The 27,428-nt window shown below is 33.9% G+C and overlaps 1 protein-coding gene across 6 annotated transcripts in view; it reads left to right on the top strand.

The window, feature by feature from the left end:
• PPP1R12A (protein phosphatase 1 regulatory subunit 12A) overlaps positions 1-27,428 on the top strand; it is a 140,381-nt gene that overhangs the window by 91,284 nt on the left and 21,669 nt on the right. For 2 of the 6 annotated variants that reach the window (XM_045553307.1, XM_045553309.1), the window contains exons 9-18: positions 939-1,063; positions 8,248-8,463; positions 9,716-9,810; positions 10,619-10,723; positions 11,628-11,795; positions 12,194-12,370; positions 20,605-20,695; positions 22,914-23,114; positions 23,360-23,528; positions 25,419-25,540. In XM_045553307.1, the coding sequence (XP_045409263.1) occupies positions 939-1,063; positions 8,248-8,463; positions 9,716-9,810; positions 10,619-10,723; positions 11,628-11,795; positions 12,194-12,370; positions 20,605-20,695; positions 22,914-23,114; positions 23,360-23,528; positions 25,419-25,540 (1,469 nt within the window). The remainder of the gene's footprint in view (positions 1-938; positions 1,064-8,247; positions 8,464-9,715; positions 9,811-10,618; positions 10,724-11,627; positions 11,796-12,193; positions 12,371-20,604; positions 20,696-22,913; positions 23,115-23,359; positions 23,529-25,418; positions 25,541-27,428) is intronic. The other 4 variants (XM_045553308.1, XM_045553312.1, XM_045553311.1 and 1 more) reach the window with 4 other exon arrangements.

Consider the following 27,428-nt stretch of genomic DNA (forward strand, 5'->3'; position numbering starts at 1 on the left):
AGCAGATAAAAATAAGAACTCAAACAAAAGTTTTAATTGCCTTTCAGACAATTTATAAATTAGAGGGATAGTTGAAGGAATGAAAAAGGAGAAGTACATCTTTGCTTTTAGGATTTTTTGCCCTAGAACTTGAAATTTTCATTCTTCATTGAAATCAAATGGGTAAAAGAACTTCAACAGTATTAACAATATTTGCTTAATAAGTTAGATGGTGGTGCGTAGGGCTTATTTTGTTTATTATTTATTTTTCTTACTATAAGTCACATGGAGTGAAGGTTTTTTGTCTTTTCATTGGCTGATATGTCCGTAGTACCTAGGACAGTACTTGAAGAATGGAGACATTTAATAAATATTTGTCAAATGACTCTCTCCACAGTTAGATTATTTTCCAGGAAGATAGTATTGTCCCCATTTACCTTTAGACTTTTTAGGAGTGGGAAGGCATGCTTTTTGGGACACTTACTCATACTATTACACAGGAATATAAGCTGATTATTGACAAAAGCACTTTTAGATTTCCTCGAATAAAGAGAAGCAGTCCATTTTAGATCAGCAATAGTAGTTGTTTATCCATTAGAAAATTGCATAGCTATTATTCATTTTTTTAGTTACATTGCATTCATGCATTCAAATTTTAAATCTTAATTAAATTTTTAAAATTTTCTTAATTGTAAAAGTACAGAAACCAGGTTCTATTTGTGCTTGTTATTTTTAGAAGCTTCGTTGTGTGTCTTTCATGTTATCTTAACTGTTTACTTCAGCATACATATGGAGATGTCTCTAGAAACTTGAAAAATCCTCTTGTGAAAATGCATAGCAATGTGGAAAGACTTAAAATTAACAAAATCTTAAAAATGGAATATAAATGGATATTTTCTTAACCATTGCAACCAAATTCCTATAGAATCTTAACTCTTAATTTTTTGTTTATTTAATAGATAAGACAAAACCTATGGCATCTGTAACTAATGCCAACACTTGTAGTACACAAGCAGCTCCTGTAGCTGTTACAACACCTACTGTGTCATCAGGTCAGGCAACACCTACATCACCTATTAAAAAGGTAAGCCAAAATTTTGTGTGCTAAAAATACATATATTCTATTTAAGTACTATTTGGACTAACTCATTGAAACAATTCTGAATTTTTATATTTTATGCCAGAAATATTTAAGATTTTAGAATAGAAATGTATTTTTCTGTTTTTAATTTGACTGAAATTTCCTCTGAACCATGTTAAAGTCTTTTTGGTGGGGAGGTATCCTTTTTGCAATTGATATTAGAGTTCATATTATGGTTGATAGTTAACAAACATTACATACAGTTGGTAGTTAAAAATAAATGACAAACATTTTTATAATATTAAAACCAGTGATTATGGTAGTTTTTATTTATGTTGAACTTTTATTTTGAGAAACTCAGGTTTTATGTCTTTTATCTCTCTTAAGTAAAGGTGCATGTTGATAATTTCACACACGGGTAAGTAAGGCACAAAAAGTACTACCACAAGTCAGTGCGAGAACTAGAATTTAGATTTTCTAACTCAGTGCAAAACACTAGGCATGCAACTATGGTGTGCCAGTAGCATGATCTCTGAGGTCAGACAACCAGAGATCAACTCCTGACCCTACCTCTTGAGCTTGAACAAGTCATTTACTATCTTCCTTATCTGTCACAAAACAAGACAGAATTAACAAAGAAAATTAATATTGTAAGGGTTCGTTGAGAGAGAGAGCCTGGCTAGCAACTAAGTGTGCTCCCAAAATGTTAGTTTCATTTCTTCCTCTTCTCCCTTTTTCTATTCTCTGTCTGTTCTTCATCCCACTCACCTCTTCTCTCCACCAAAGCAGTTTTCCAACTAGCATGTTGATCTTTTTAAAGGCTTTCCTTGTCTCCCTGCTTCTCTAGAACCTGTCATTCTTTTAGCCCAAATTAAAGATTAAGGGTTTGTTGGGCAGTGGGTGTGATCTACTGGTCTCTTTTTGAAGGGTTCTCTTCACCATCCCTTACTTACCTTTAACGAGCATACTCATTTTCCTCTCTGTACACAGCCACACTTTTTCCCCCAAAACCCTTAAAGAATTGATTGCAGTCAGAACACTCATCCCTAAATATGTCAGTATGTGTTTCCTAAGTACAAAGGCGTTATCCTTCATTCCCACAGTAAAATAATCATACTTAGGAAATTTAACTTAGCATAATACTATTATTTATGTTAACTAATATACATATTCAGATTTTCCCAATTATTCTAGTAATGTGTTTTCTAGCTGTCTGTTTTTTAAAATCAAGGCTCCACTCGAGGGTTGCATATTGTGTTTGGTTATGGGGTCTGTGCTTTTGGATTCTTATTTTGTTGATTGTCTGACATTATTTGGTTTGCATGGATTTAAGGACTGATTTTAAATTCTCACGGTGTTTCTATTGTATTGTCAGTCTTGCTAATATTTGTACTTGGTTTTAAGTGGTCGAAATGTAGACCTTTTTGAAACCATAAACTATACAATTTTTGAAAAAATCTGTACTTATAGTAATAATTCTCCTCTAAAGCACTTCCCAAGGAAAGCAATAATGTAAATTCTTAGTGACAGAAATGTATGGGTTTCACTGGTACGTACTTTGAATATCAATGATGCCGGGCGCAGTGGCTCACGCCTGTAATACTAGCACTCTGGGAGGCCAAGGCGGGTGGATTGCTTGAGCTCAGGAGCTCGAGACCAGCCTGAGCAAGAGCCAGACCCCGTCTCTACTAAAAATAGAAAGAAATTATCTGGCCAACTAAAATATATATATAGAAAAAATAAGCCGGGCATGGTGGCGCATGCCTGTAGTCCCAGCTACTCGGGAGGCTGAGGCAGGAGGATCGCTTAAGCCCAGGAGTTTGAGGTTGCTGTGAGCTAGGCTGACACCACGGCACTCACTCTAGCCCGGGCAACAAAGCGAGACTCTGTCTCAAAAAAAAAAAAAAAGAATATCAAGAAACTATGTGAATGAGTTATCTTACCTTATGTATTCCAAAACTGAACCAACTGCAGGCTTTTGCTTCGCATAGCCCTGGATTCAAAACTAGCCTAAATGATCTTTGCTTAATTTCTTAACTCTTCAGCTGAAATTAAAGAACTATTTCTGCAACAATAAGATCAGGCTGATGATTTGTGGAGATGTTATCTATTAAACCATCAGTTTGATTTTATGCTTTAAATTGTTAACCGTAAGTTTTTGTAACTCTCCAGTCAAAATAAGTATTGTTGGGATCACTAAGACAGATTACCTATTCTGCTAATGGGTATATATTTCAATTAAATGTAAATCCTCTTTTCTTTACTGGGTGGTAAAAATTCAGAATTTTTTTGGAATTAAGTGTTCTAGTTAATTGAATCCAATGGAATAACTGTAATAATCTAGCAAAAGACTACTATGTGTTATGGGTTTATGAAGTATGTCAATACAAGTGTACAGATGTAGCATTATGATTTAAAAGTACAAATTGTATTTGATTTGAGGTAATAGGACCAGAACATTTGAGATAGATCTTGAGGAATAGGTAGGTAGTACTTCAACAGAGGGAGGAGGATTTGTATAATTTGTTGAAAGGGAGAGAAGAGAAACAGTGTGAGCAAGTGGAAGTAATATGGAGTGTTTGGCAAGAAAAATGAATTGTTCAGTTTGATTTATAGGTGCATATATATATACACAAAGGAAAACAGGAAAAGTAGAGCCAAATTATGGAATGTCTTCACTTCTAGTGTAGTACGTTTATAATTAATTTGGTAGGTAGTAGAGAATCATGCAAGATGTTTTAACAATGCCATGAGAGAATTATTCTTTATAGAATATTATTCTGGCAGCAGTGTACACATATATTTGAAGATGAGAGGCTGATTGTGAAAAGGTTTATTAGAAAGTCATTGAAGTTGCCCACTATGATAAGAAGACAGAATATTGGCCAACAAACATATGAAAAAATGCTCAACATCTCTAATCATCAGGGAAATGCAAATCAAAACCACAATGAGGTATTACTTATCTCCAGTGAGAATGGCCTTTACCAAAAAGTACCAAAACAATAAATGTTGGCATGGATGTGGAGAGATAGGAACACTCATAAACTGCTGGTGGGATTGCAAACTAGTACAACCTCTGTGGAAAGCAATATGGAGATACCTCAAAGAGCTACAAGTAGATCTACCATTTGATCCAGCAATCCCATTACTGGGTGTCTACCCAAAAGAACAAAAGACATTCTATAAAAAAGACATCTGCACTCAAATGTTTATAGCTGCACAATTCACAATTGCAAAGATGTGGAAACAATCCAAGTGCCCATCAATACATGAGTGGATTAATAAAATGTGGTATATGTGTACCATGGAGTACTACTCAGCTATAAGAAACAATGGTGATATAGCACCTCTTATATTATCCTGGATAGAGTTGGAACCCATTCTACTAAGTGAAGTATCCCAAGAATGGAAAAATAAGCACCACATATACTCACCATCAAATTGGTTTTAACTGATCAATACCTAAGTGCACATATAGGAATGACATTCATTGGGCGTGGGACAGATGGGAGGGGGGAGGAGGAGATGGGTATATACATACATAATGAGTGCAATGTGCATTGTCTGGGGGATGGACACACTTGAAGCTCGGACTCGGGGTGGGGCTGGGTGGGAAGGGCAATATACATAACCTAAACATTTGTACCCCCATAATATGCTGAAATAAATAAATAAAAGAATATAAACTAGGGAAGTGGCATGGGCTTATAAAGGAGAGAGGAGGAGAATTAGAGACTTGACAATTTATGAGAAGGAAGAGGGCAGAGAAGTCTAACATGATTGTGAAGTTGAAAACATAAGGAACTGAAGAGATAACAGTGCCATTAAACAGAAATAGGGAACTGAGGAAGAGATGATTTGTAAGTAAAGTTGTTTGATTTTAGACATGTTGAATTTCAAGTTCCAATTACAATCCTGTATACGTAGACCGTTCTACAGACAAACAGAAATTCAGGACTGGAAATTTAGGAGTCAGACTGGAGAATAACAAATTTGCGAATAAGCTGAATACAATTAATATTTAGCTTGAGGAAGTAAAGAAGACCCTACTCCCAACCTCCAGGAGAAGAAAGTAGAAAGAGATAGAAGATAACGAGAGGAGACTCTTGAAGTGCTTGTGTTGCAGCAGTAGGATGAGGAAAGTTGTTAACAAAAAAAAAAAAAACTAGAAAAGGGGTGGTCAAAAAAAGTAAGAATGTCAAGCAAGATAGCCTCCTGTTATAAAAGCAAAAGAGAGTTTCTGGGAAGAGGTATAGTTAACACATTGACTGCCATGTGAGTTGTATCTAACTCAGGCTAGTTTTGAGCCCAGGGCTGTGTGAAGCAAAACCATGCAGTTGGTTCGTGAAAATCTTAACTCGTTGATGTTCTTATTGTTACAATTGATACTGACAGTTTAATTCTAAAAACGTGGATTGTGTTGCATATAACTCATGCACAGAAAACAATAAAAAATAACAAATTAGAAAGTTACCGTTTTGTTTAATAAAGCAACATGGCCCCAGGGGAAAAAAAATTTTATGTGGCAGTCAATGTGTCAAGTAATTCAGAAAGGTTGATTTATTTATGTACCAAATAAAAATGAAAGTTGCTTTTAAACATATAAACTAGTACTTGAATCTAAATTCATGTTGGGCAGAGTAGAGGTATATCAGCCATAACAGGGCGGAAAAAAAACACCCGTTTCAAAATTGATGTTACTGCCTCATTTTTATTAACTCTAAAATAACCAAAGTAATAGTATTTTGTTGGGTAGTTGTAAAGTTTAAAGAAGATAACCCTTGTGAAGCACTGTACTTAGGGGAGATACTAGTAAACATTTGTTAAATATTAGCTTCTGTTATAACATTCAATAAATGTTATCTGCTATCCAACTATTTTATTTTATTTTTTGAGAAAGGGTTTCACTCTGTTGCCCAGGCTGGAGTGTGGTGGTGCAGTCATGGCTCATTGTAGCTATCTGACTATTTTATCATGGAAGAAAAACATTTGTTTCCAGTTTTCAGGGGTGGAGGAGTAAGGCAGGGCTTGGTAAACTGTGGCTGGTGGGCCAAACCTGGCCCCATACCTGTTTTTGTACAGTCCACAAGCTAAGAATGGTTTTTAACATTTTTCAATCGTTGGAGAAAAAGAGCAAGAATATTTTCTGACATAAATTCAAATTTCAATATCTCTAAAATTTTTTTGGAGTACAGCCACACTCATTCATTTATGTATTATCTATCTATGATCTGCAAGCCTAACATTTAGAGTCTAGACCTTTAAACTCACAAGGCGTTAAGCACTTGTCTCAATACCTATCATATTGCATAGGATATTACAGAGGTTCCAAACTTTGTTGGTCCAGTGGACCCCCTAGTGTTTAAGTAGGTTTTTTTCACAGTGCCGTTTGGCCAAAAGAAATATCCATTTGTCTCATTTATTAAGTAGTTAGGTACAAGTAAGTTTAAAATGGAAGTTTGTATAGTGTCCAAGAGATGTCACCCTGTTTCTCTCAAGACTTTAAAATATACTGTGGAGTCTCTTTGACTTTGTTATGGCTCCCTGGAGTACTTTGGTATACATTTTGGGAACTGAGGAATGCTTAGACCCTACGATAGGAGTTACTAGAGGTACCACAGGTATCTTATGACAGTTTTGCCTGTGATATGGCCCTCTAGCATCATGGGAACTTTAACAAGCTCTATTAACCTTCTAATTATAACAAACTTTAGCAATAAATAAATACGAAAGAAAGGATTTTTTTTTTTTTTGACAGAGTCTTGCTCTGTTACCCATGCTAGCATGATATGATCATAGCTCACTGTAACCTCAAACTCCTAGGCCCAATCAATTCTCCCAGCTCTGCCTACAAGCAGCTAGGACTACAGGCATGCACCACCTTGCCTGGCTAATTTTCTTTATTTTTTGTGGAGAAGGGTCTGGCTGTGTTGTCCAGGCTGATCTTGAACTCCTGGCCTCAAGCGATCCTTCCATCTTGGCCTCTCAAAGTGCTAGGATTATAGGTGTGAGCCACTGCACCTGGCTGATTTTTTAAAAATTATTAATACTCTATACTTGGAATAACTTGTTAACCGCTATATTCACCGATCTATAGTTAACTGTGATTGAATATTTAAATTCTGCAAATGAAGTTGATGCAGTAAACTAGTTAAAGATAACAGATGTTGCATTTTTAGGGCTGTTGAAAAGCCCTAAAAATGGAATAAATACTTGTACATAAAGTTAGTTTTTAGTTGAAATGTTTAAATTAATGTTTGGTAGAAAAATCAAACAGTAAAGTTAAGGCTGTGATATTAAAAATATTATTGAATTAAGTATTACAGTTAGAAAATATCAGTTATTTTTTATTGATTGTTGGATTTAAAATTTTTAACTAGAGTATATAAATGGATAAAAACAAAATTCATGTGCCATAGTTTGTTCGTTCACATGATGTAGTATTATTTGCTCTATATCCCTTCATCTGCTTTAGAAGTTTCTTTATTAGATTTTTTCAGATTATCTCATGCTAAATCTAGAACTTGTTCCCAGTGGTTTTCAAAGATTGGATCATTACCCAATTGTTGGGCTTCAATTTATTATAAAATTATTTTTTAAATAAAAAAGTATTTTTGTTCTTGACTTCCCTTCTCTGTTTTCATGCTTTCAATCTTTATTTCTTTACCTGTCTTATTTTAATTGGCTTTAGTATGATTTCATTGCTCCTATCATGCCTGTGGTGGAATCAGTAGACCCTGCATCATGGAGGCAGGGCTTGCGCAAAACTGGCATTGTTCTTGTGCCCAGTAAGGGTGAAAAATCTATGGTGAGGCATTTCTACGTGCAAGAATTTATATTAGGTTACAACATAACAAGTTTAATATAAATTGGTTCCAAAGATGCATGGTTTTAAGTCCTTATGGTGTGCTCATATGTTTTCTGTGTTTGCATCATAATTTTTCTGTGTGATACCAAGTGTGTAGTGTTCTGAAGTCTAACCTCTGGAAAGGGAGTCTATTCATTTTTCATTTTTAGATCTTTACATTTTTGACTAAGACATTAACCTACCTAGTAAAAGTGTTTCTTCCTGACTATTAACTATAATTTTAGAAATATTATCTGTAAACTTATTGTTTCTAACTTAAGGACTGGATTAGTTTTAATAATTCTTTTTTCCTTTCCTTAAAAAATGAAATAAAAAGTTTCCAACCTCAACTACAAAAATTTCTCCCAAAGAAGAAGAGAGAAAAGATGAGTCTCCTGCGTCTTGGAGATTAGGACTTAGAAAGACTGGCAGTTACGGTGCACTTGCTGAAATCACAGCATCTAAAGAGGCCCAGAAAGAAAAAGACACTGCAGGTGTTATACGTTCAGCTTCAAGTCCCAGACTTTCTTCCTCTTTGGATAATAAAGAAAAGGTAATCTGTTTCACAATCTGGTTTATATAAAGACTCTAATAATTTCTTTTTCAGGAACATCAAATCCTAGTGGATTTTCTCCTAGGTATCTTGTATCTAAGTATCAACTTAATTCACCCAGTTTAATGAATTATATAACACAAATGTAATCTAATTATAAGTACTGGGAAGATCAGATTTATTTGCCCAAAACATAAATTAAGGGACTATATTCAGTTAAAGGAATCTATTATTTTACTTGAGAATGTACAGTAGAATGTATTAAGGAGCAGGCTTATTTTATTTATTATGATTCAGTGAGTTTTCTGAAGTTTAAAAAACTTAGGAACACATTTATTCTAAAATGTGAGTATATTCATAAGTTATTTATCTAATATCTGCAATTTTTTTACCAGCTTTTTCATCTGATATATTACAAGCAACTTAATAAGTAGTTTTAACAACTATATTTTGAAAGACAGTATTAATGTATCAAATAGGATGTACCATAGTTCATTCAATGCTATTTTATATAGTTAGATTATTTCTATTGCATTTTTAGTGCTTGTATTATTTTTTTTCCATATAGTTTTCTTTCTCTATTTAAGAGTGTTTCCTTGTATCAAAAATTCAAAGATGAAATTTCTCGTTAATTAACTTTAATATTTTTGCTTTTTAAAAAAAGTTCATTGAGCAATTGTTTTCCAGGTATTTTATGGCAGTATACCAGGAATGTATCAGAGTGTCATTGTTGCTATACATTCTCAACCATATTTGTATAAATATAATTTAAATAATTTTTGTTTTGAATATTTTGATATATTTTAGAACATAGACTATCAAGATTGTGAATACCTTGTATAACATAAATGATTGAAACTTCTCAGTAAAACATATTTGAGACCTTATTTCTTTGGAATAAATAATGATATTTCAGTTTATGATACTACTTACTTATCTATTATAGAAGTTTTAGAAAAGGTCATTAAAATGTGGAAGATTTTTTTTCCTTTCTTATGTTAAAATATTATCTAATTGTAGACTAAAGGAGAAAGAAAAGAAAGTGAGTTTGAGCAAGTTATCCTTTAGTGCATGTGTAGTACCTGACTGCTAATAGACATTAGAGTTTAGTGAGAAACTATGGAAATACTATAAAGTAAACTGTGATGGCTATGTAATATACATTGTTGAATAACCTTTTTCTGATACTTTTAGCAGTCCCTGTAATCAACACACAGACTTATTTTCACTCATTTTATCTCCTATTGTGCAGGAAAAAGATAGTAAAGGAACTAGGCTTGCCTATGTTGCACCTACAATACCAAGACGACTAGCCAGTACCTCTGACATAGAAGAAAAAGAAAACAGGTGAGTTCATTATAATTTGCTTTATTCGTTCACTATAAAGTCTGTATTATCTAGCATCAGAGTTAATACATAAGCATTATTGTAATTATGTGAGGATATGTATTGTGGGAAGAGGAGGGTATTCCTGATAGAACACCAAGTACATCGTCCTAAGGAGGTGCAGACTTAGTATGTTCATAAAATAGCAAAGAAGGCATTATGGCTGGAACAGAGTGAGGGAAAAGTGGTAAGAGATGAGGTCACAAACTAGTACAATTTCTCTAAATATTTGTAACATTTAGAAAAAGGGAAAGAGGAGAGGAAAAGCCCTTACTTAATCATTGTCAACATTTTAGTTTGTTTCTAGTTTTCAGCATAAAGAGTGTGAGAACTTTTTAGTATAGCTGTAATCATGTTATATCCAATTTTACATGATTTTTTTCACCTGACATCTCATAAGCAGTCTTATATGTTAGTATATATTTTCAATGAGCATTGTTTTTCATCAGTACATAATATACCACAGAGTAGATCTGCTGAGGTTAAAGTAACCATCTCCCTTGCCCATATTATGGACATTTAATTTGTCTAATATTTTGTGGATGTAAATTATATTTCTGTAAATACCTTAATTTTCCCCCTGTAGTTAGGATTATACCTTAAGAATAGAGTCTTAGAATTCGAATTACTTTAACTTCTTGGTAACTATTCCAGTGTTTTCCCAAGGGATTTTACTAGTTTCTACTTCTAATACTTATTAGCGTATAGCTTTCTTAACTCTATTTTAAAATTATCTACCAGAATCTGAAGGGTGTTCTTCTTTTCACAGAGACTCTTCAAGTTTGCGAGCAAGTAGTTCCTATACAAGAAGAAAATGGGAAGATGATCTTAAAAAAAATAGCTCAATTAATGAAGGATCAGCTTACCATAAAAGGTAATAATATAATTCTTAAGTGGCTTTTATGTATTCTTTAATGAAAATATGAGGCAATTCATTTAGAGCTCTCAATTTAACATCATTCAAGTAAATATGTGCTTTTGTTAAATAGTACATCTTTTATTGTTTAAAACTTGATTTAAAGACATAGAATGTATACTAAGAGATGCGGTAATTTACTCATACTTATATCTTTCTATTATATATTTAATTAAATTTGAATTGTTATGAAATATCTTTTAGATTGTAGCATATTTAATAAGAATTCCTTATATAATTGACTAGAACAACTTAAATAGGCCAGTGCCTTAATTGATCTAGTCATCGTTGGTGATCTGGAAAGTTTTTGCTTGTCCTAGATAGAACACAGCTATAGATATGCCTTCAATTAGAATGTTGGTACTATCATATTGGAGGAAAAAAAAAACTGTAAATTATTTCTCTAAGCAACCAAAAAGAAGAATAAGATATGAACAAGTATAATGTAGATATGGGTCCCTCCTAGTGATCTGACCCATTGCTAAAACAATTTTCTTCAACAATGTCAACATCTTATTTTCCCTGGATAAAACCAAACCAAAATGTTTTTTTCAGGCCCAGCCTGGAATGATTATTTGGTCTGGAATAGTTCCAGAAATGTGAAATACCAGATCAGATTATCTTTGAGTCTTGTTGAGGGGGTTGGGAGAAGGCAATAAAATGATACACTACCAAATTAGTGAAATCATTTAAACTCTAGCAAGTTGTAGATGCAACTCTTGGTGCTGGAGCTGGTGGTGTATTTAGGAACACAGTTTTTTTAGATTTTTTTTCTAGCCTTGTGAATTTGTATAATGTGTAGACATTAACTATAGAAGACACATACAAACACATCCTATATAGATATGACTCTTTTGTTTAGTTGCTCCTTTGGTAGAAGACAAGATGATTTGATTAGTTCTAGTGTTCCAAGCACCACATCAACACCAACAGTTACCTCTGCAGCTGGGCTTCAGAAAAGCCTGCTTTCCAGCACAACCACTACTACAAAGATTACAACGGGTTCTTCCTCAGCAGGCACACAAAGCAGGTAAGTCACAGATACATTTTGTGTTCAGGTCTATCATGTGCTTATGTATGTGCATGCGTTTTTGTTTAGAAGATCATGGGGCTCTGGATTTTTTCATTTACCTTGTTAAAATTATTTACAAACAAAAATTGGTTCCAAAATGAGGCAATTATGCATGTCTGGGGAAAAAATTAAGTTCCTGAATTATGAACTTTCCTTCAATTAGAATGCTTTTAAAATGTAAATTTCTCTCTTTGACAGCTCTGGGTGAGCTTTTTGATTCATAGATGAGATATCTCACCTTGTGTTCTAACAAAATCCATCCCTGTAGTCACATGTTTTCAGCTGCTAAAAAGTGCTTTCATTGTTTAGCTGTTTTCCTTTTCTCTTTTTTGTGTTGCTGCTTATTGATGCTATAGTACCTCAAATCGTTTGTGGGCTGAGGATAGTACTGAAAAAGAAAAGGACAGTGTTCCTACGGCAGTGACCATTCCTGTTGCTCCAACTGTTGTAAATGCTGCAGCTTCTACCACAACCCTGACTACAACTACTGCTGGCACTGTCTCCTCCACATCAGAGGTCAGGGAGAGACGCAGGTGTGTAAAGGTCCTAACAGTACTGCTGATATATCTTGCCCAGTGATCAGAGTTGTTTTTTATTTTTTAAAAAATTTTGTGAAGTTGTCGACAATCTCTCCAGTAGGCTAATGAATGAAATACTCTATGTGAGCTCAGAACTATGTAAATTAATGTGACTAGCGGTTATTAGTATGTAGGCTTGGTGACCACCTCTGACAGAATTGATGCTTTTGTTTAAAGGCAGTGAGCCAGACAGTTGTCTCCTTTCTTAGCCATTTTAGCTTTTTTAGTGGTTTTAATTCAAACTTTTTTTGATGAAGACCTAGATATACACAAACACATTTGGAAAATGAGATGCAACATGACACAAACAGCTTTTATCATTTTTTTCATTGTTTCCTCCCATTATTAAGAAATTGGATAGATACTAAACTGTTTTTGTTGTTGGTTTTGAGAATTTCATCTTAAGATTTTCTTGGTGAGGAAAGGTTTCTGTGCATATGTATAAGCCAAACAATTTTAGTATGTTGAATACATTCCCACTTAGTTTTAGTTCTGGTACATAGCAAACAACTCAGTTTTTTAAAAAGTCTATGAATTTATTTTGTGTGCTTAAATGTTTTTAAGAGCATTGCTCACATCTTCCTGTTGCTGCCTGTTGGTATGGAATCATAGATGTGGAAAGGAGCTTACTAATTATCTTTTCTGATATGCTTGCTTTACAGAAGGAAACTGAGACCCAGAGATACTATGTGATTGTTACACTTTTATATGGTTAGTTAGGGTGAAAGCTGAGGCTAGACCCAAGATGACAGGAGAATCAGTCCATTTCTTTCTGCTATATTATGCACGGTCGCTAAGCTTTGAATTTTGTTTTTTCCTCTTGAGAAAGAAGAAAATCTTAGGAAACTGAATGTAAGCTTTATTTTTATATTTTATTCTTGCAAAATTAAATTAGCTGTATAACTATATTTTCCTTACCAAAATTCCACCCAGATTAACTTTGTTTTATTTCTGTCACATAGTGCTCATACACAGAGCTTTTTCTGGTGCCTAGCAAAGTGCTTGGCCTGTAGTAGTAATGGCCTCACAATAATTTTTGTGTTTGAATATATGAAAAGTAACAAGTTACTGTTAAATATTTTCTTTCCTATCATTGCATCTTTAGTTTTTTTTCGGTATATTTACGTTTCATTTTTATTTTTATGGTGGAATTTAGTAATACTTCTATAACACTCCTGCAAGTGGTTACCATTTTATGATTTGCATACCAGTATAGATTATATTTTAATTGTTCTTCCTTTACGTTTTTATAAATTTAAGTCAGTTTTAGGTTTTTGTGGTGCTTTCCATAAGATTATATAGACAACAGAAAGTAGAGGATCTTATGTATCCATCATTTGATCAAACTTACCAAAATTAGTTTGAGGGCTTTGCTTATTTTGGTGATGGGGTTGGGAGGGGATGTTGAAAGGAAGAAGCTTCAGACATTCTTGGTTTTCTTCTCCTTACTCTACCTTTATTTTTAAGATCAGAGTTCTCTCTGGGTCAGAATTTCTTTTTCTGTAAAATGAGGTGTTTGATTTACATAATTCTTAACTTCTAGAATCCTTTCTATTTCTAGCATTCCATGCTTTAAAAAATGTCTCCAGTGACAATGAAAGCCTAGTGAATGTCTCCCGAAAATCATCAGTTGTTTCAGAACAAATTATGATTCTTAACCTAAGATTTATTTTTTTTATTTTGTTGGAGAGAATTGAATTTCAACTTTTAGAATTAGTCCTAATTAATTTTAATGGAAGACAATAAAGATTGAAAATTAAATATTTGGATCTATTCTTAGGACAGATCAGATTCTAAAAGCATAGGGAATAAAATGTGTCTGTTGACATTTTTTTCTGCCTATATTGTAGATATTTTGTTTGTCTCACTGTGTTTCAATGATGTTTGCAATGATACTAATGTTTGTGTTTTGTTCTATGTAAAATAATTGTTTGCAGTTTTGAGTACATTGTCACTTATTCTGTTCATCTTTTAATTAAATTTCACCAATGTTTCTGAAAGGTATATGGTTGAAAATTTGCCTAAAAAATGTTTATATGATGATTTAAGAATATACTGTGGCCGAAAAAAAACTCAACACATTTATACCATTAAGTATCCTTAATGGTATAAACACTATACTTTTGGGTATTGTGTAAAGCTGCCATGCACACTATTAAATTCCACAGTGTTCTTGAATTTTCCTGTTTCTGTTGATCAGGATTATATCAGGATTTCCTGGTTTTGTTACCTAAGATTTCCAGTGGATTAATTTTTGCTTGGGAGTAAGGAAAAGAAGCTTACTTTAAATAGAAGGAACATGATAGCAAATTGTTACACTGTTTGTTCTTATTATTATTCTAACAATTCTCCATAGCTTTTTCAAACTGTAAAATAATACGATACTTCATATTTACTTCATATTTACATGGAACTGTTGCTTTAGTATAACTACTCTCTTCACTATTTTCCCTTGGCTTAGCCAGCGTCCATTTGCCCATTTATCTTCTCTTGGGAAGGAAAAAGGCTGAGTGTAAAATAACAAGGGTTGGTATTTAGTTTTCTAAAGCTATAATTTGGTTGACTAACCAAAATATATTAATAACTATTATAAAAAAATATATGAGAAATTACTTAATAGGTATAATGTACATTATTTAGGTGATTGATAACCCTAAAAGCCCTGACTTGACCACTATGCATGTAACAAAATTGTACTTGTACCCCGTAAATTTGTATACATTGAATAAAATTAAAAATATATATAAGCCAATAAATGTCAGTAAAATTAAAAAATAGTAGAATAATTGCATTTATCAGGAAAAAAATTCTTAATTTAAAAACAGCAACCTTTGATTTGCTCAGAAAATAATAAGCAGTCTAAGACTAAGGCATAGAATTATATACCCTGTGTAATTATAAGAAAGAGTTACAGTAGGACAGTATGATATAGCAGTGATTAAGACAACAATGGTGTTTAGGTGATATATTCTACCTTTTTTTTTGTTTTGTTTTTTGGAGGCAAGGCTTCACTCTGTGGCCTAGGCTGGAGTGCAGTGGTGCCACTGTAACCTTGAATTCCTGGGCTCCAGTGATCCTTCTGCCTCAGCTTCCCGAGAATCTGGGTCTATAAGTGCATGCCATGGTGCCCTGCTAATTTTTTTATTTTTTGCAGAGACAGGGGGTCTCACTTGTTGCCCAAGCTGGTCTCAAACTCCTGGCTTCAAACAGTCCTCCCACCTTGGCCTCCTGAAGTGCTGGGATTACAGGCATGAGCCACCATGCCCAGCCCCCCACCATCTTTTTGATGATCAGCTCTTTGGAATTAAAAACACATAAGATATATAAATTATTTTTTTTCTATATATCCTGTTCTTACAGGTCTGTTCTAGATAGGCACCTAGGGCAGGAGAAGGAAACTCAGTATAAGATGGTGGCTATCAAATAAAGGAAATGTGTTGTATATTACAAATTTATAAGGTAGATTTTTATGCAAATATGACATTTATCATACATAAAATTAAAATGAACAGATTTTATAAGTCTTTCAACTAGTAACTTTTATTCCCCTAACCCCCTGCATATGTTAAACCAGGTATGATAAATAGATTTGTTAGCTTTCATGGCAATTTGAAACCGTTGAAAAGGAATCTAGGGTCATTTGAAGAGAATGTGTTGGTTAATTAGTGTTATTTGCCATGAGAGTGAAAAAGAGTTAAGTGGCAATGCAAGTTTCTCTGTTCTAAATTAAATGTGAAAAATTGACCATATGTATGACTACATGATGAGTGCCAGGCGCACTGTCTGGAGAATGAGAACGGACGCGCTTGGGACTCTGACTCGGGGGGATGGGCGGGACATGGACAATGTATATGACCTGAACTTATGTACCCCCATGATGAGCTGAAATTAAAAAAAAAAAAAAAAATTGACCATATGGAGTAGAGCCAGAATTCAGTAGACTATGTTCATACTTAACTTTCAGAGCAGCTCATGAAATAATGAAGTGATATACGTACCCATCTGGCTTGCTATAAACTTTTTTGCTTAACCAGATTAGTTACCACATTTGAGTTTCGTATCCTTTTAATTTTTCTTCTCATCTGGTAGAAGTTCAAAAAGTAATAAGTTGCATAGGGCCAATAGGTGCATAAATAAGAGTTAACTGAATAAATGGAAAAAATGGCCATTGGTCCACATTTTCCAGGCTGATGTCCCCTGGAGCACTTTTTCATGTTTACTAGATATGCCATGAAAAAAGTGGGGCAGGGGAGGGGTGGTCTTTACTTAAATGATCTTGGGAAATACTGGATTAAACAAAGTTAAATAGGTTACTTCCCTCAGCACATCTCAGACCCTTTAATATATTATTGTGATTTTCCTGGGGAAGATTAGAATGTGTAGCATTTCCCAAATTTATATAACCCTTTTCTGTAACAAACAAGCCCCTCTTATCATATCCCAGAATTAATGTTTGTTAAATTTTAATGACAATTCTCTTTTTAAATTACTTGTCCCAGAAAACGTACTACAATTGTTGTAAATCTGTTATATCTAAATAGAAACCTTAAAACTCAAGAGAGTTGGTGCATAGAGGGAGAATTATAAAACAATGGGAAAAAGAAGTGTCAAACTTAGTGTAGCATCATGGAAGGAAGAAAGGGCAGATCATACCAGTTGTACACATTTGGATCTGTACATTAGTACAGATAAAACCATATATAGCAGAATTTCAACTGACAGGCAAACTAAGGAAAGGCTAGTAACCAAAATGTTTTACTTACTGCATTTTTTCCCTGTGCTCTCCACTTGTAGGAGGACAAATTAAAGTAACAGCAAAAAAAAAAAAAATTAGGAATTTACAAAAATAAAAATTTTAGGTTATGCACTTAAGATCAGTACTAATATTTTAGTAGAAAATAAATTTGGCAAGGTAGAACTCTTTGATGAGTGTTTCAATTAGAAGGGGGTATGCCTTGTTAATGAGATAAATGTGTTACTATGATAGCAAAAAGACATAATCTTTCAGTATTCTATAATAGCAACATCAAGGTGAAACATGATAAAGAACATGGGTAAAGATAAGAGAAAAAAAGAAGTTACATTATTATATGATAGTGCCATAAGTTACTTAACCAGATAGAGGAAACAGGTGATATTTTCTCAAACTAGGTCATAAAAACAACTTAAAACGTAGTTTTGGAATTTTCATTTTTCTGTAAATTTACTGGATTTCAAGTAAAAACTCTCTATAGAGAATTTCTTCACTTACCTTCATCTGTAATTATAGTAGAAGCAACAAGAAAGAATCAGTCCTCTGAAATTAATTTTAATCAATAAGTAAGAACTAATTGATGAAATTGAGGCAACTAAGATCTTGGGTGAGAATTACTTTGTCATTTTAGAGTTAATTAAGGAGGTGATTGCTAGGAATAATGCTAGATATTCTAGTTTTAGACAGATTTCAAAAAATTCAGGATGCAGAAAGAAGTGTGTTCCTATGTATATAAAGAGAATGAGGATTCTCTAAAAATAATTCTTAAAAGTTTGAGGATGTGCAGTACTCACTGAACTTAGAGCTTTAAAGGCCACATTGAGAAAATAGAAGAGAAGGCATAAAAACCACAATAAATTCAGAAGTTTGTTATAATTGTATGAATACTTTCAGAGAGGTTAAAGAACAGAATGAATTGCAAATTGAGAAGAATACTAAAGCTAACAAAAGAGTCTTTTTTAAAAGTAGCATTTGTATGAAGAAGACTCAATAGACCATTGCTTGGAGTTTTGAGAGAGAGGCAGGTGGAATAAACTTAATAAACGTAAACAACATAGAAAATAGACATACGGTTGACTAATGAACAAATACAGGAGTTGGGGAACCAACTTCCCATACAGTCAAAAATTCACATGTGACTTTTGAATCCCCCAAAACTTAACTAATAGCCTATTGTTAGCTTCAAGGATTACCAATCTTTATGAATAACATAAATGAACCGTTGACACATATTTTTAATGTTATATATATTATACACTGTATACTATATTCTTCCAGTAAAGTAAGCTAGAGCAAAGAAAATGTTATTAAGAAAATCATAAAGAAGAAAAAATATATTTCCTCTTCACTAAGTAGAAGTGGATCATCATAAAGGTCTTCATCCTCTTCATCTTCATGTTGAGTAGGCCAAGGAGGAAGAGGAGAGGTTGGTCTTGGTGTCTCAGGGGTGTAAGAGATGGAGAAAGCAGAAGGGAGGCAGAGGCAGGCATGCTTAGTGTAACTTTAAGTGAAAAACAGCCTCATATAAGTGGACCCACAGCAGTTTGAACAGGTGTTGTTCAGTGGTCAGCTATACATTTCCTCTGTAAGTGTTCTCTGAGAAATGAGCTAGATGGTAATATAATTAGATACAGTGTTAACAGTTCAGCTTCCCAAGTAATATTAACTTTTGACATAGATTACATGCTTTTGAAGTTATGCATATCCTTTGATAAGATGAAGCATAGGCTTAAATTTATAAGATGAAATTTGATGAAGATAAATGCCAAGTCCTGTTCTTTATATCAGAAAATCAATTAATAAGTAAGATGCTAGTTTAAAAACTGTTCATGTATAAAAACACTTGAATATTTAGAGAACTCAAAGTATGAACAAGAGTATGATGTCTGCCAAAAACATCATTTATAAAAGCACACTGACAAGAATACAGGGAGTGCTATGCGCTGCTCATTCGTTATACCATAGCCTGATAGTTGTATTCATCCCAACCATTGTACTGAAAGAGGACACTGACAATCTGTATGTGGTCAGATACTTCATATATCATCTAAGATGGTATTACAGGGAACCAAAACAGGGACTAAGAGGAATGATTCAAGGAATTAGGACTGGGTATGCTAGAGAATAAAAGATTTAGAAAGGAATTTGATACCTGTCTTCCAATATTTGAAAATACTGTAAGTAGAGAAGAATTTAAAGCCGCTTTTTAGTAGGTCTTTAAAAAAAAAAAAAAGTAGAACTTTTGCCCATGAATGGGACTAATAAGTAAATTTTAACTCAAGTTTAGGACAAACTGGAGAACTAATATTGAATGAATTGCTTCAAAGCAGAGGTTAGATTATCACTTTTTTGAGGTGTTTTGGGAACTAGGGAAGGAGAGCTTCCTCAGTTAAAAACAAATAAAAAATTTACTCCCTATCCATTCTGGTTAATCAGGCTTTTGCTAAATGAAATGTTTCTACCTTTTTCAATGGAGCTAATTTTTTTTTTTTTTTTTTGAAGACAGGATCTTGCTCTCTTGCCCAGACTACTAGAGTGCAGTAGCACCGTCATAGCTCACTGCAAACTAAAACTCATGGGCTCAAGCAATCCTCCTACCTAAGTTTCCGGAGTAGCTGGGACTACAGGCTCGTGGCACTCCGCCAGGCTAATTTTTCTGTGTCTTGTAGAGATAGGATCTCACTGTGTTGCTTACTTAGGCTGGTCTCAAACTGCTAACCTCAAGGGATCCTCCTATCTTGACCACCCACAGTGCTAGGATTACAGGCGTGAGCCACTCCCAGGCAGAGCTAAAAGTTTTAATCTTCAGTTCTCTTAGTTTCTTTTTAAAATGTGGATCCTTCTTAAAATTAAACTACATGATAAAAAAATGTAGTTAGGGGCTGGGCACGGTGGCTCATGCCTGTAATCCTAGCACTCTGAGAGGCCAAGGCAGAAGGATCGTTTGAGCTCAGGAGTTCGAGATCAGCCTGAGCAAGAGCCAGACCCCGTCTCTACTAAAAATAGAAAGAAATTATCTGGCCAACTAAAAATATATATAGAAAAAAATTAGCTGGGCATGGTGGTGCATGTCTGTAGTCCCAGCTACTCGGAGGCTGAGGCAGGAGGATTGTTTGAGCCCAGGAGTTTGAGGTTGCTGTGAGCTAGGCTGACGCCATGGCACTCTAGCCCGGGCAACAGAATGAGACTCTGTCTCAAAAAAAAAAAAATAGGAAGAACTTAAAATGTGGTATATGAAAATATAATTAGTTCCAATCTGAAAAGAAATGATCACATTGCATTATTGAATTTCAGAGTGTGTCTGACCGTTTTCCGAAGACTTTTTTTTAAAACCCACTGAAATGCTAAACTTGTATGTTTTGTTCACACACATTGATGTATATTTACATTCACAGGTATTGTATCTTTAACTAACAATTTTTATTTATTACTGTAGATCATACCTCACTCCTGTTAGGGATGAAGAATCTGAATCCCAAAGAAAAGCAAGATCTAGACAAGCAAGACAGTCTAGAAGGTCAACCCAGGTATATTTAATGTATATAATACATAAAACTTATATAAATAGTATATGAAATATATATATACTTAATATGTACAAATAAATTACTTTTCTACTTTTCACTTTACTCTGTAAATACTGATGTCAGTATATAGTGTGAGTAAACCTTAAAAGGTAACAGTTGCTCTTGTAATCCTCCTATATAGCCTTTTGATTATGGTTACACTATTACTATTATATTTCATCTAATTAGCTATAGGCCTTTACTTTTTTTGAGTATTGATTTTTTTATCCTCATTCCTAATACAGTGGGTGACACAGTGTATTTGATAAGTGTTAGAATGAATTAATCATATGTAATGTCTAATAATTATTGAACAGTTCTGTGAATATTTGGAAGTAGGGGGGAGGGAATTGGTGTCTTGTATTAGGTATATCAAGCAGCTAATGTGCAAGTGTAAGAAAAAATATCACACAGGCTAGTTATTATCACCTTACCTCCTCCTTGCCATTCTAAGTATGATATATATGACAAATACTTTGTGTCTTTCCTTTCCTACAGTTAAGGAGCTCAACAGTATAGATTCAGCTGTTTGATCCTTATCATTACTTAGCTTTCAAGCTGAACTATTTGCTGGAGTCTTACCATACTTTTTCTGTCTTTGTACTTTTCACTTCTTGAAATCTAACCTATGTCAAAGTCTACCTTAAAAAGTTATTTCTTAGGCCGGGCGTGGTGGCTCACGCCTGTAATCCTAGCACTCTGGGAGGCCGAGGCGGGCGGATCGCTCGAGGTCAGGAGTTCGAGACCAGCCTGAGCAAGAGTGAGACCCCGTCTCTACTAAAAATAGAAAGAAATTATCTGGACAACTAAAAATATATATAGAAAAAAAAATTAGCCGGGCATGGTGGGGCATACCTGTAGTCCCAGCTACTTGGGAGGCTGAGGCAGTAGGATTGCTTAAGTCCAGGAGTTTGAGGTTGCTGTGAGCTAGGCTGACGCCACAGCACTCACTCTAGCCTGGGCAACAGAGCGAGACTCTGTCTCAAAAAAAAAAAAAAGTTATTTCTTCACTGAAATGTCTATTAAGCCTTAACAGTTATCATGCATCACATACATATATAAACATAAATACGTATAATGTATAAACAGCATAGACCAGTCAGAGTGGCTCATGCCTCTAATCCTAGCACTCCGGGAGCCTGAGGCAGGAGGATTGCTTGAGACCTGGAGTTTGAGGTTACAGTGAGCTATGATGATGCCATCACTCTCTAGCCTGGGTGACCCTGTCTCAAAAACAACAACAAAAAAACAATGTACTTATTGGTTCTTCCTCCCTTCTTTGAACTTTTTGGGAACATTCATATTTATATAGTATTTCTGTCATCTCTTTTGCTATTTTGTTCATTTATGAATACAGAGATAATTTCTTATATACATTTATGTCTTTCCCAATGTCTATCGTTGTGCTTGCTCATAGTGATTTTTCATAGAATGAATGTAATTTGCTGAGCAAAAATTCTGTTTCAGTTTACAAACATGCATATTTGACTTTTAATATGTTCTCATTTACCTATTTGAGAATGAATAAATGAGTGAATGAATGAAAGAATGAATGAGATGGGGTTTCACTCTTTCACCCAAGCTGGAGTTCAGTGATGCAATCATAGTTCACTACAGCCTTAAAATATTGGGCTCAAGTGATCCTCCTGTCTCAGACTCCTGAGTTGCTAGGACTACAGACGCACACCACTGTGCCCAGCTAATTTTCTTCTTTTAAGAGATAGGGTCTGGGCTGGTCACAGTGGCTCTTGCCTATAATCAGGTGGGAGGATTGCTTAAGGTCAGAAGTTCGAGACCAGCCTGAGCAAGAGCGAGACCCTGTCTCTACTAAAAATAGAAACATTATCTGGGTGTGGTACTGCACCTGTAATCCCAGCTGTCCAGGAGGCTGAGGCAGGAGAATCACTTGAGCCCAGGAGTCTGAGGTTGCTGTGAGCTAGGCTCATACCATGGTACTTTAGCCCCGGTGACAGATGGAGACTCTGTCTCAAAAAAATAAAAAATAAAAAAAAAAGAGGGTCTTGCTGTGTTTCCCAGGCTGATCTTGAACTCCTGGCCTCAGGTGATCCCCCCACCTGAGCCTTAGTACATTCATATTTTATATATCTATTTCTAAAATATTCCTTTGAAACAAGCTTTAATGCATGTCATAATTAAGTTTATCTTTTTTGGTGTGCAGGGGGTGACATTGACTGATCTTCAGGAAGCTGAAAAAACAATAGGAAGAAGTCGTTCTACTCGAACCAGAGAACAAGAAAATGAAGAAAAAGAAAAAGAAGAAAAAGAAAAACAGGATAAAGAAAAGCAAGAAGACAAGAAGGAGTCAGAAACATCTAGAGAAGATGAATATAAGCAAAAGTACTCTAGAACATATGATGAGGTAATAATATATCAGCAACACAGCTGGATCAAATGGTATGAATAATTATTACGATTCTCAATATATAACAGATTTATATATCAACAAACCAAATACAAAATACTCAAAAGGATTTTACCTGGACATCTGAATTGCTTTGGAATGATGAGAACATTACTTTTCCTTTGAAATGAATTTTTAAGTGTTGTATGTGTTTTTAATTGTGTTTAATATTTCAAATGGGTTTTAATTTTAATGTTTCACAGACTTATCAGCGTTACAGGCCAGTATCAACTTCAAGTTCAACCACTTCATCCTCTTCACTTTCTACTATGAGCAGTTCACTGTATACTTCAAGTCAACTAAACAGACCAAATAGTCTTGTAGGTGTAACTTCTGCTTACTCCAGAGGATTAACAAAAGAAAATGAAAGAGGTAAGAAGACCAAATTTTAAAAACACTTTTTTTTCCTTCAGATAGTCCTTTGAATTAGTTTTTCCTAAATAAATAGTTCAACAGAAAAGGAACAACATCCTAACCTGTGACTTATTCAACCTAAACAGAATATGATGATTGAGAATGAGAAAAGTAGAAAACAAAAGTAGAAAATGATATGGTCTGAGTTGATATGAATATCTTTATAACTTAGTACTTCACAAAAATCTTCATGACCCACAAGGAAAAGTCAACATAGAAGAACTGGTAGAGATAACTATTCCTAGGAGCAGTTTATTATTATAGTACTTTTCCAGTGCTTTAATCTATTTCTTGCCTGCTGTATAGATCATATCTTTCAAATGTGTGTGTGTGTGTGTGTGTGTGTGTGTGTGTATGAAATTGTTCTAAAGTAAAATCACTTAATACATGTATTGTCCTTGCTGAAACAAAATTTTTTATGCTTATTTCTTGAAATATAGATTTCTACCAAAATATTTGTACCCCCATAATATTCTGAAATAAAAAAGAAAGGAAGAAAAATAGATCTTTTTTCCAGCTATATGCTGGCACATTGATGCTATTACCAATTCCTATTATTTGATAAAAACTTTCTATTTAAATTCTAATTAATTCCTACTTTAAATCAGATATGAGTACTAAATAAAATTATCTCTAATTATAGGCATTTTATATTTTAAAAGTTAAATCTCACAGTAGTAGTCGTGGTAATATCAGTAATCTTATTGGATAAACGTCAGAAAATTAACTTTTCCTCAATTTCCAGCTAGATTGTCTTAATGTTGGTCATTGAGATGTTTTAGTTCTTTAAACCACTATGTGTGAGGCCTTCATAGTGTTTGTAAAAATTTTGAACTAACATTTAAAATTAGGGATATTCACATAAAACTTTGGAGTTTTGGCTTTTCTTGAAAATTTGAAAGATTTCCCAACACTAGGTCTGAATTCTTGCGTATCAACAATTGGCTAGAGTTAAGTAGTAGCAGCCCCTATACCCCTGTCCTGGCCCATTTGCCCATTTATATTACCTGGATGGCTACTACAGGCATTGGAGTTTCAGATTGTTGCTCTCAATTGATTCTGAAAACAACTTTAAAAATCTTTCTTAATACTATAATTTTGGGGTGTCTTTTGCTGTGACTCTTTGCTAAGAACACAATAGTTTTTTTTTTAAATCATTTTTGTTGAATATGTGTCTTTATTTTTAGCATATTCAGAGTCCCTAATATTCTTCTAGTATGTAAGCCTGAAGCCATTTTAACTGCCCCAGAAGGAAAACAAATCTTAAAACTAACATTTTTATGTTGATTTGTTTTTAATAAAAGATAAATATATTTTCCAGAAGAACAGGATTTGCTCTTAAATACAATCTAATAGAAATGAAATAAATACTGTATCACTGCCAAGTGAAGACTGGCAATAGTAGAAGCAGAAACTGATAAATTTGTATGATTCCTACTAGCTATTCCATCATTAAGAACTGTTTTCTTCTGTAGAATGTTAGCTTCAGTTATATTAACTATTTTCTTATCAGAAATTAATAACTGGAGCCCTGTTCCTCTCATAGGATTTCATTATTTTTAATTCATCAAATATTTGTGTCTTTTGAGCAAAATTTTTATTTTAGGCACTAGGACTATGAAGATAATTAGTTCTTGTGACCTTCAAGAACGTATCTATCGGGAAATAGAAATACATGTTTAAGTCATGTTTAAATCAGGAACACCGAGAAGGGGGAAAAATTAATTCTGATTAGGGAAATTTAGAAGGTTTCACAAAGTAATTTGACTTAGAATTGTTTATGCAGTTACCTTGCAAAATACTGTCAAGATACATTGCTATCATGTGTTTCATTGTAATCCTTAACAGAAGGAGAAAAAAAAGAAGAGGAAAAAGAAGGAGAAGATAAATCACAACCTAAATCAATCAGAGAACGACGTCGACCAAGAGAGAAAAGAAGATCTACAGGAGTTTCATTTTGGACACAAGATGTGAGAACCTATTCCAATATAACTACTTCATAGTATGCTTCATGTTCCCAAAAGTACATACTAATAATTTCTTGTATGCCTCAGATTATATATTACTTAGATCATCACTATGTTTCCTGAGTCGAGTTGTTAAATAAGAAAAGTTCTTTGTAAGGATGGTAACAACTTAGATTTTTGGTACTACTTAAAAGGAGGAGCTCTGACCTAATTTTGGAATAAAATAACAATGGCTGCAGCTCGTAATAGCTAAATTGCTCCTTTACTAAACTCCTTTATTTTAGAGATTCCTAAAAGATGTTTTACATTTAATTTCATGTTCACAAATATTATTATAAGATCTACGTAACAGAATTATTTCTATATCAAAGGATACTGGATAGAAGCAATCATTTACTTACCAAATAACAATTATCCTATAAGAAATGAGGTTTTTGCCCTGATCGCTGATTATATACCTGACATTGCTATTCATATAAGAGAAAGAAGAACTGTAGGATATGACTGTTAATGTGAAATTTATACTGTTTCAATACAACATGTAACTACAGAAGAACAAATATAATTTGGCCCCTTTTTTGATCCTCTTTTTTTTCCAGTTTTTAAAGTAAACCTTTTATTGAAGTATGACATGCAGAAACATAATTCATAAATGTACAGTTTAATGAATTAGCACAATGGGAACATATCTGTGGAATCACCAGTCAGAATGATAACAAAACAGCACTATAGATGCCCCCAGATTCTCCCACTTAATCCCTGTCATTCTCATTTTCAAAGCTAACTAGTATCTGATTTCTAACACCATGGTTAACTATTCCTGTTTCTGAAGAGCATATAAATAGAACTGTAGATTTCATAACTCAGTATTATGTTTATTGGACATAGCTGTGTTGTTGTATATAGCAGTATACTTAGTTTGATTACTGTAAAAACATTTCTTTCTTTTTTTTTTTTTTGAGACAGAGTCTTGCTTTGTTGCCCGGGCTAGAGTGAGTGCCGTGGCGTCAGCCTAGCTCACAGCAACCTCAAACTCCTGGGCTCAAGCGATCCTACTGCCTCAGCCTCCCGAGTAGCTGGGACTACAGGCATGCGCCACCATGCCCAACTAATTTTTTCTATATATATTTTTAGTTGTCCAGATAATTTTTTATTTCTATTTTTAGTAGAGACGGGGTCTCGCTCAGGCTGGTCTCGAACTCCTGACCTTGAGCAATCCACCTGCCTCAGCATCCCAGAGTGCTAGGATTACAGGCACGAGCCACCACGCCCAGCCTAAAACATTTCTTTTAATCTCTAATTGTATCCATTCTTCTGTTGAGAGAACATGGGATCATCTGTCTTCCTGTTAATCTAACCCTTATCTCACTGTATATTCCTTTTTATCTCTAATAATGTTTTACCTTAAAGTCTGATTTTTTGGAATGCTTTTTTTGTATTATTAGTCTTCATATAATGTATCTTTTCTCTGCGTTTATTTTCAACTTATCTGTGTTTTTCTCATAAACAATATATTTAGGTCAGATTTTTTCTGAACACTTTTTTATCTTTTAATTGCAGTGTTTTATTTTATTTTCATTCTATTTAATTAAATGTACCATAAGTAACATTGTGTTATATGCAGTTTAAAATATGTAAAAAGCTAAAATATATGAAAACAATAGCACAAAACCTGAGAAAGTATTAAATGAAATTATAGAGTTTTAATATCCTCACATTGTCCATGATTTGGACAAAGTACTCATGTATGTTAGACTTTGAATCAAGGGTGCATGTGGCTATAAAAAAATAGTTCAAAGGAGAAGGAAAATAAAATAATACATAAATGACAAGAAAGGAGAAATAAAGGAAGAACAGATGGAGAAAATAGAAAAATAGATTCCTATTTTTC

This window comes from Lemur catta, chromosome 6, assembly GCF_020740605.2.
Source record: "Lemur catta isolate mLemCat1 chromosome 6, mLemCat1.pri, whole genome shotgun sequence".
Taxonomy (NCBI): Eukaryota; Metazoa; Chordata; class Mammalia; order Primates; family Lemuridae; genus Lemur; species Lemur catta.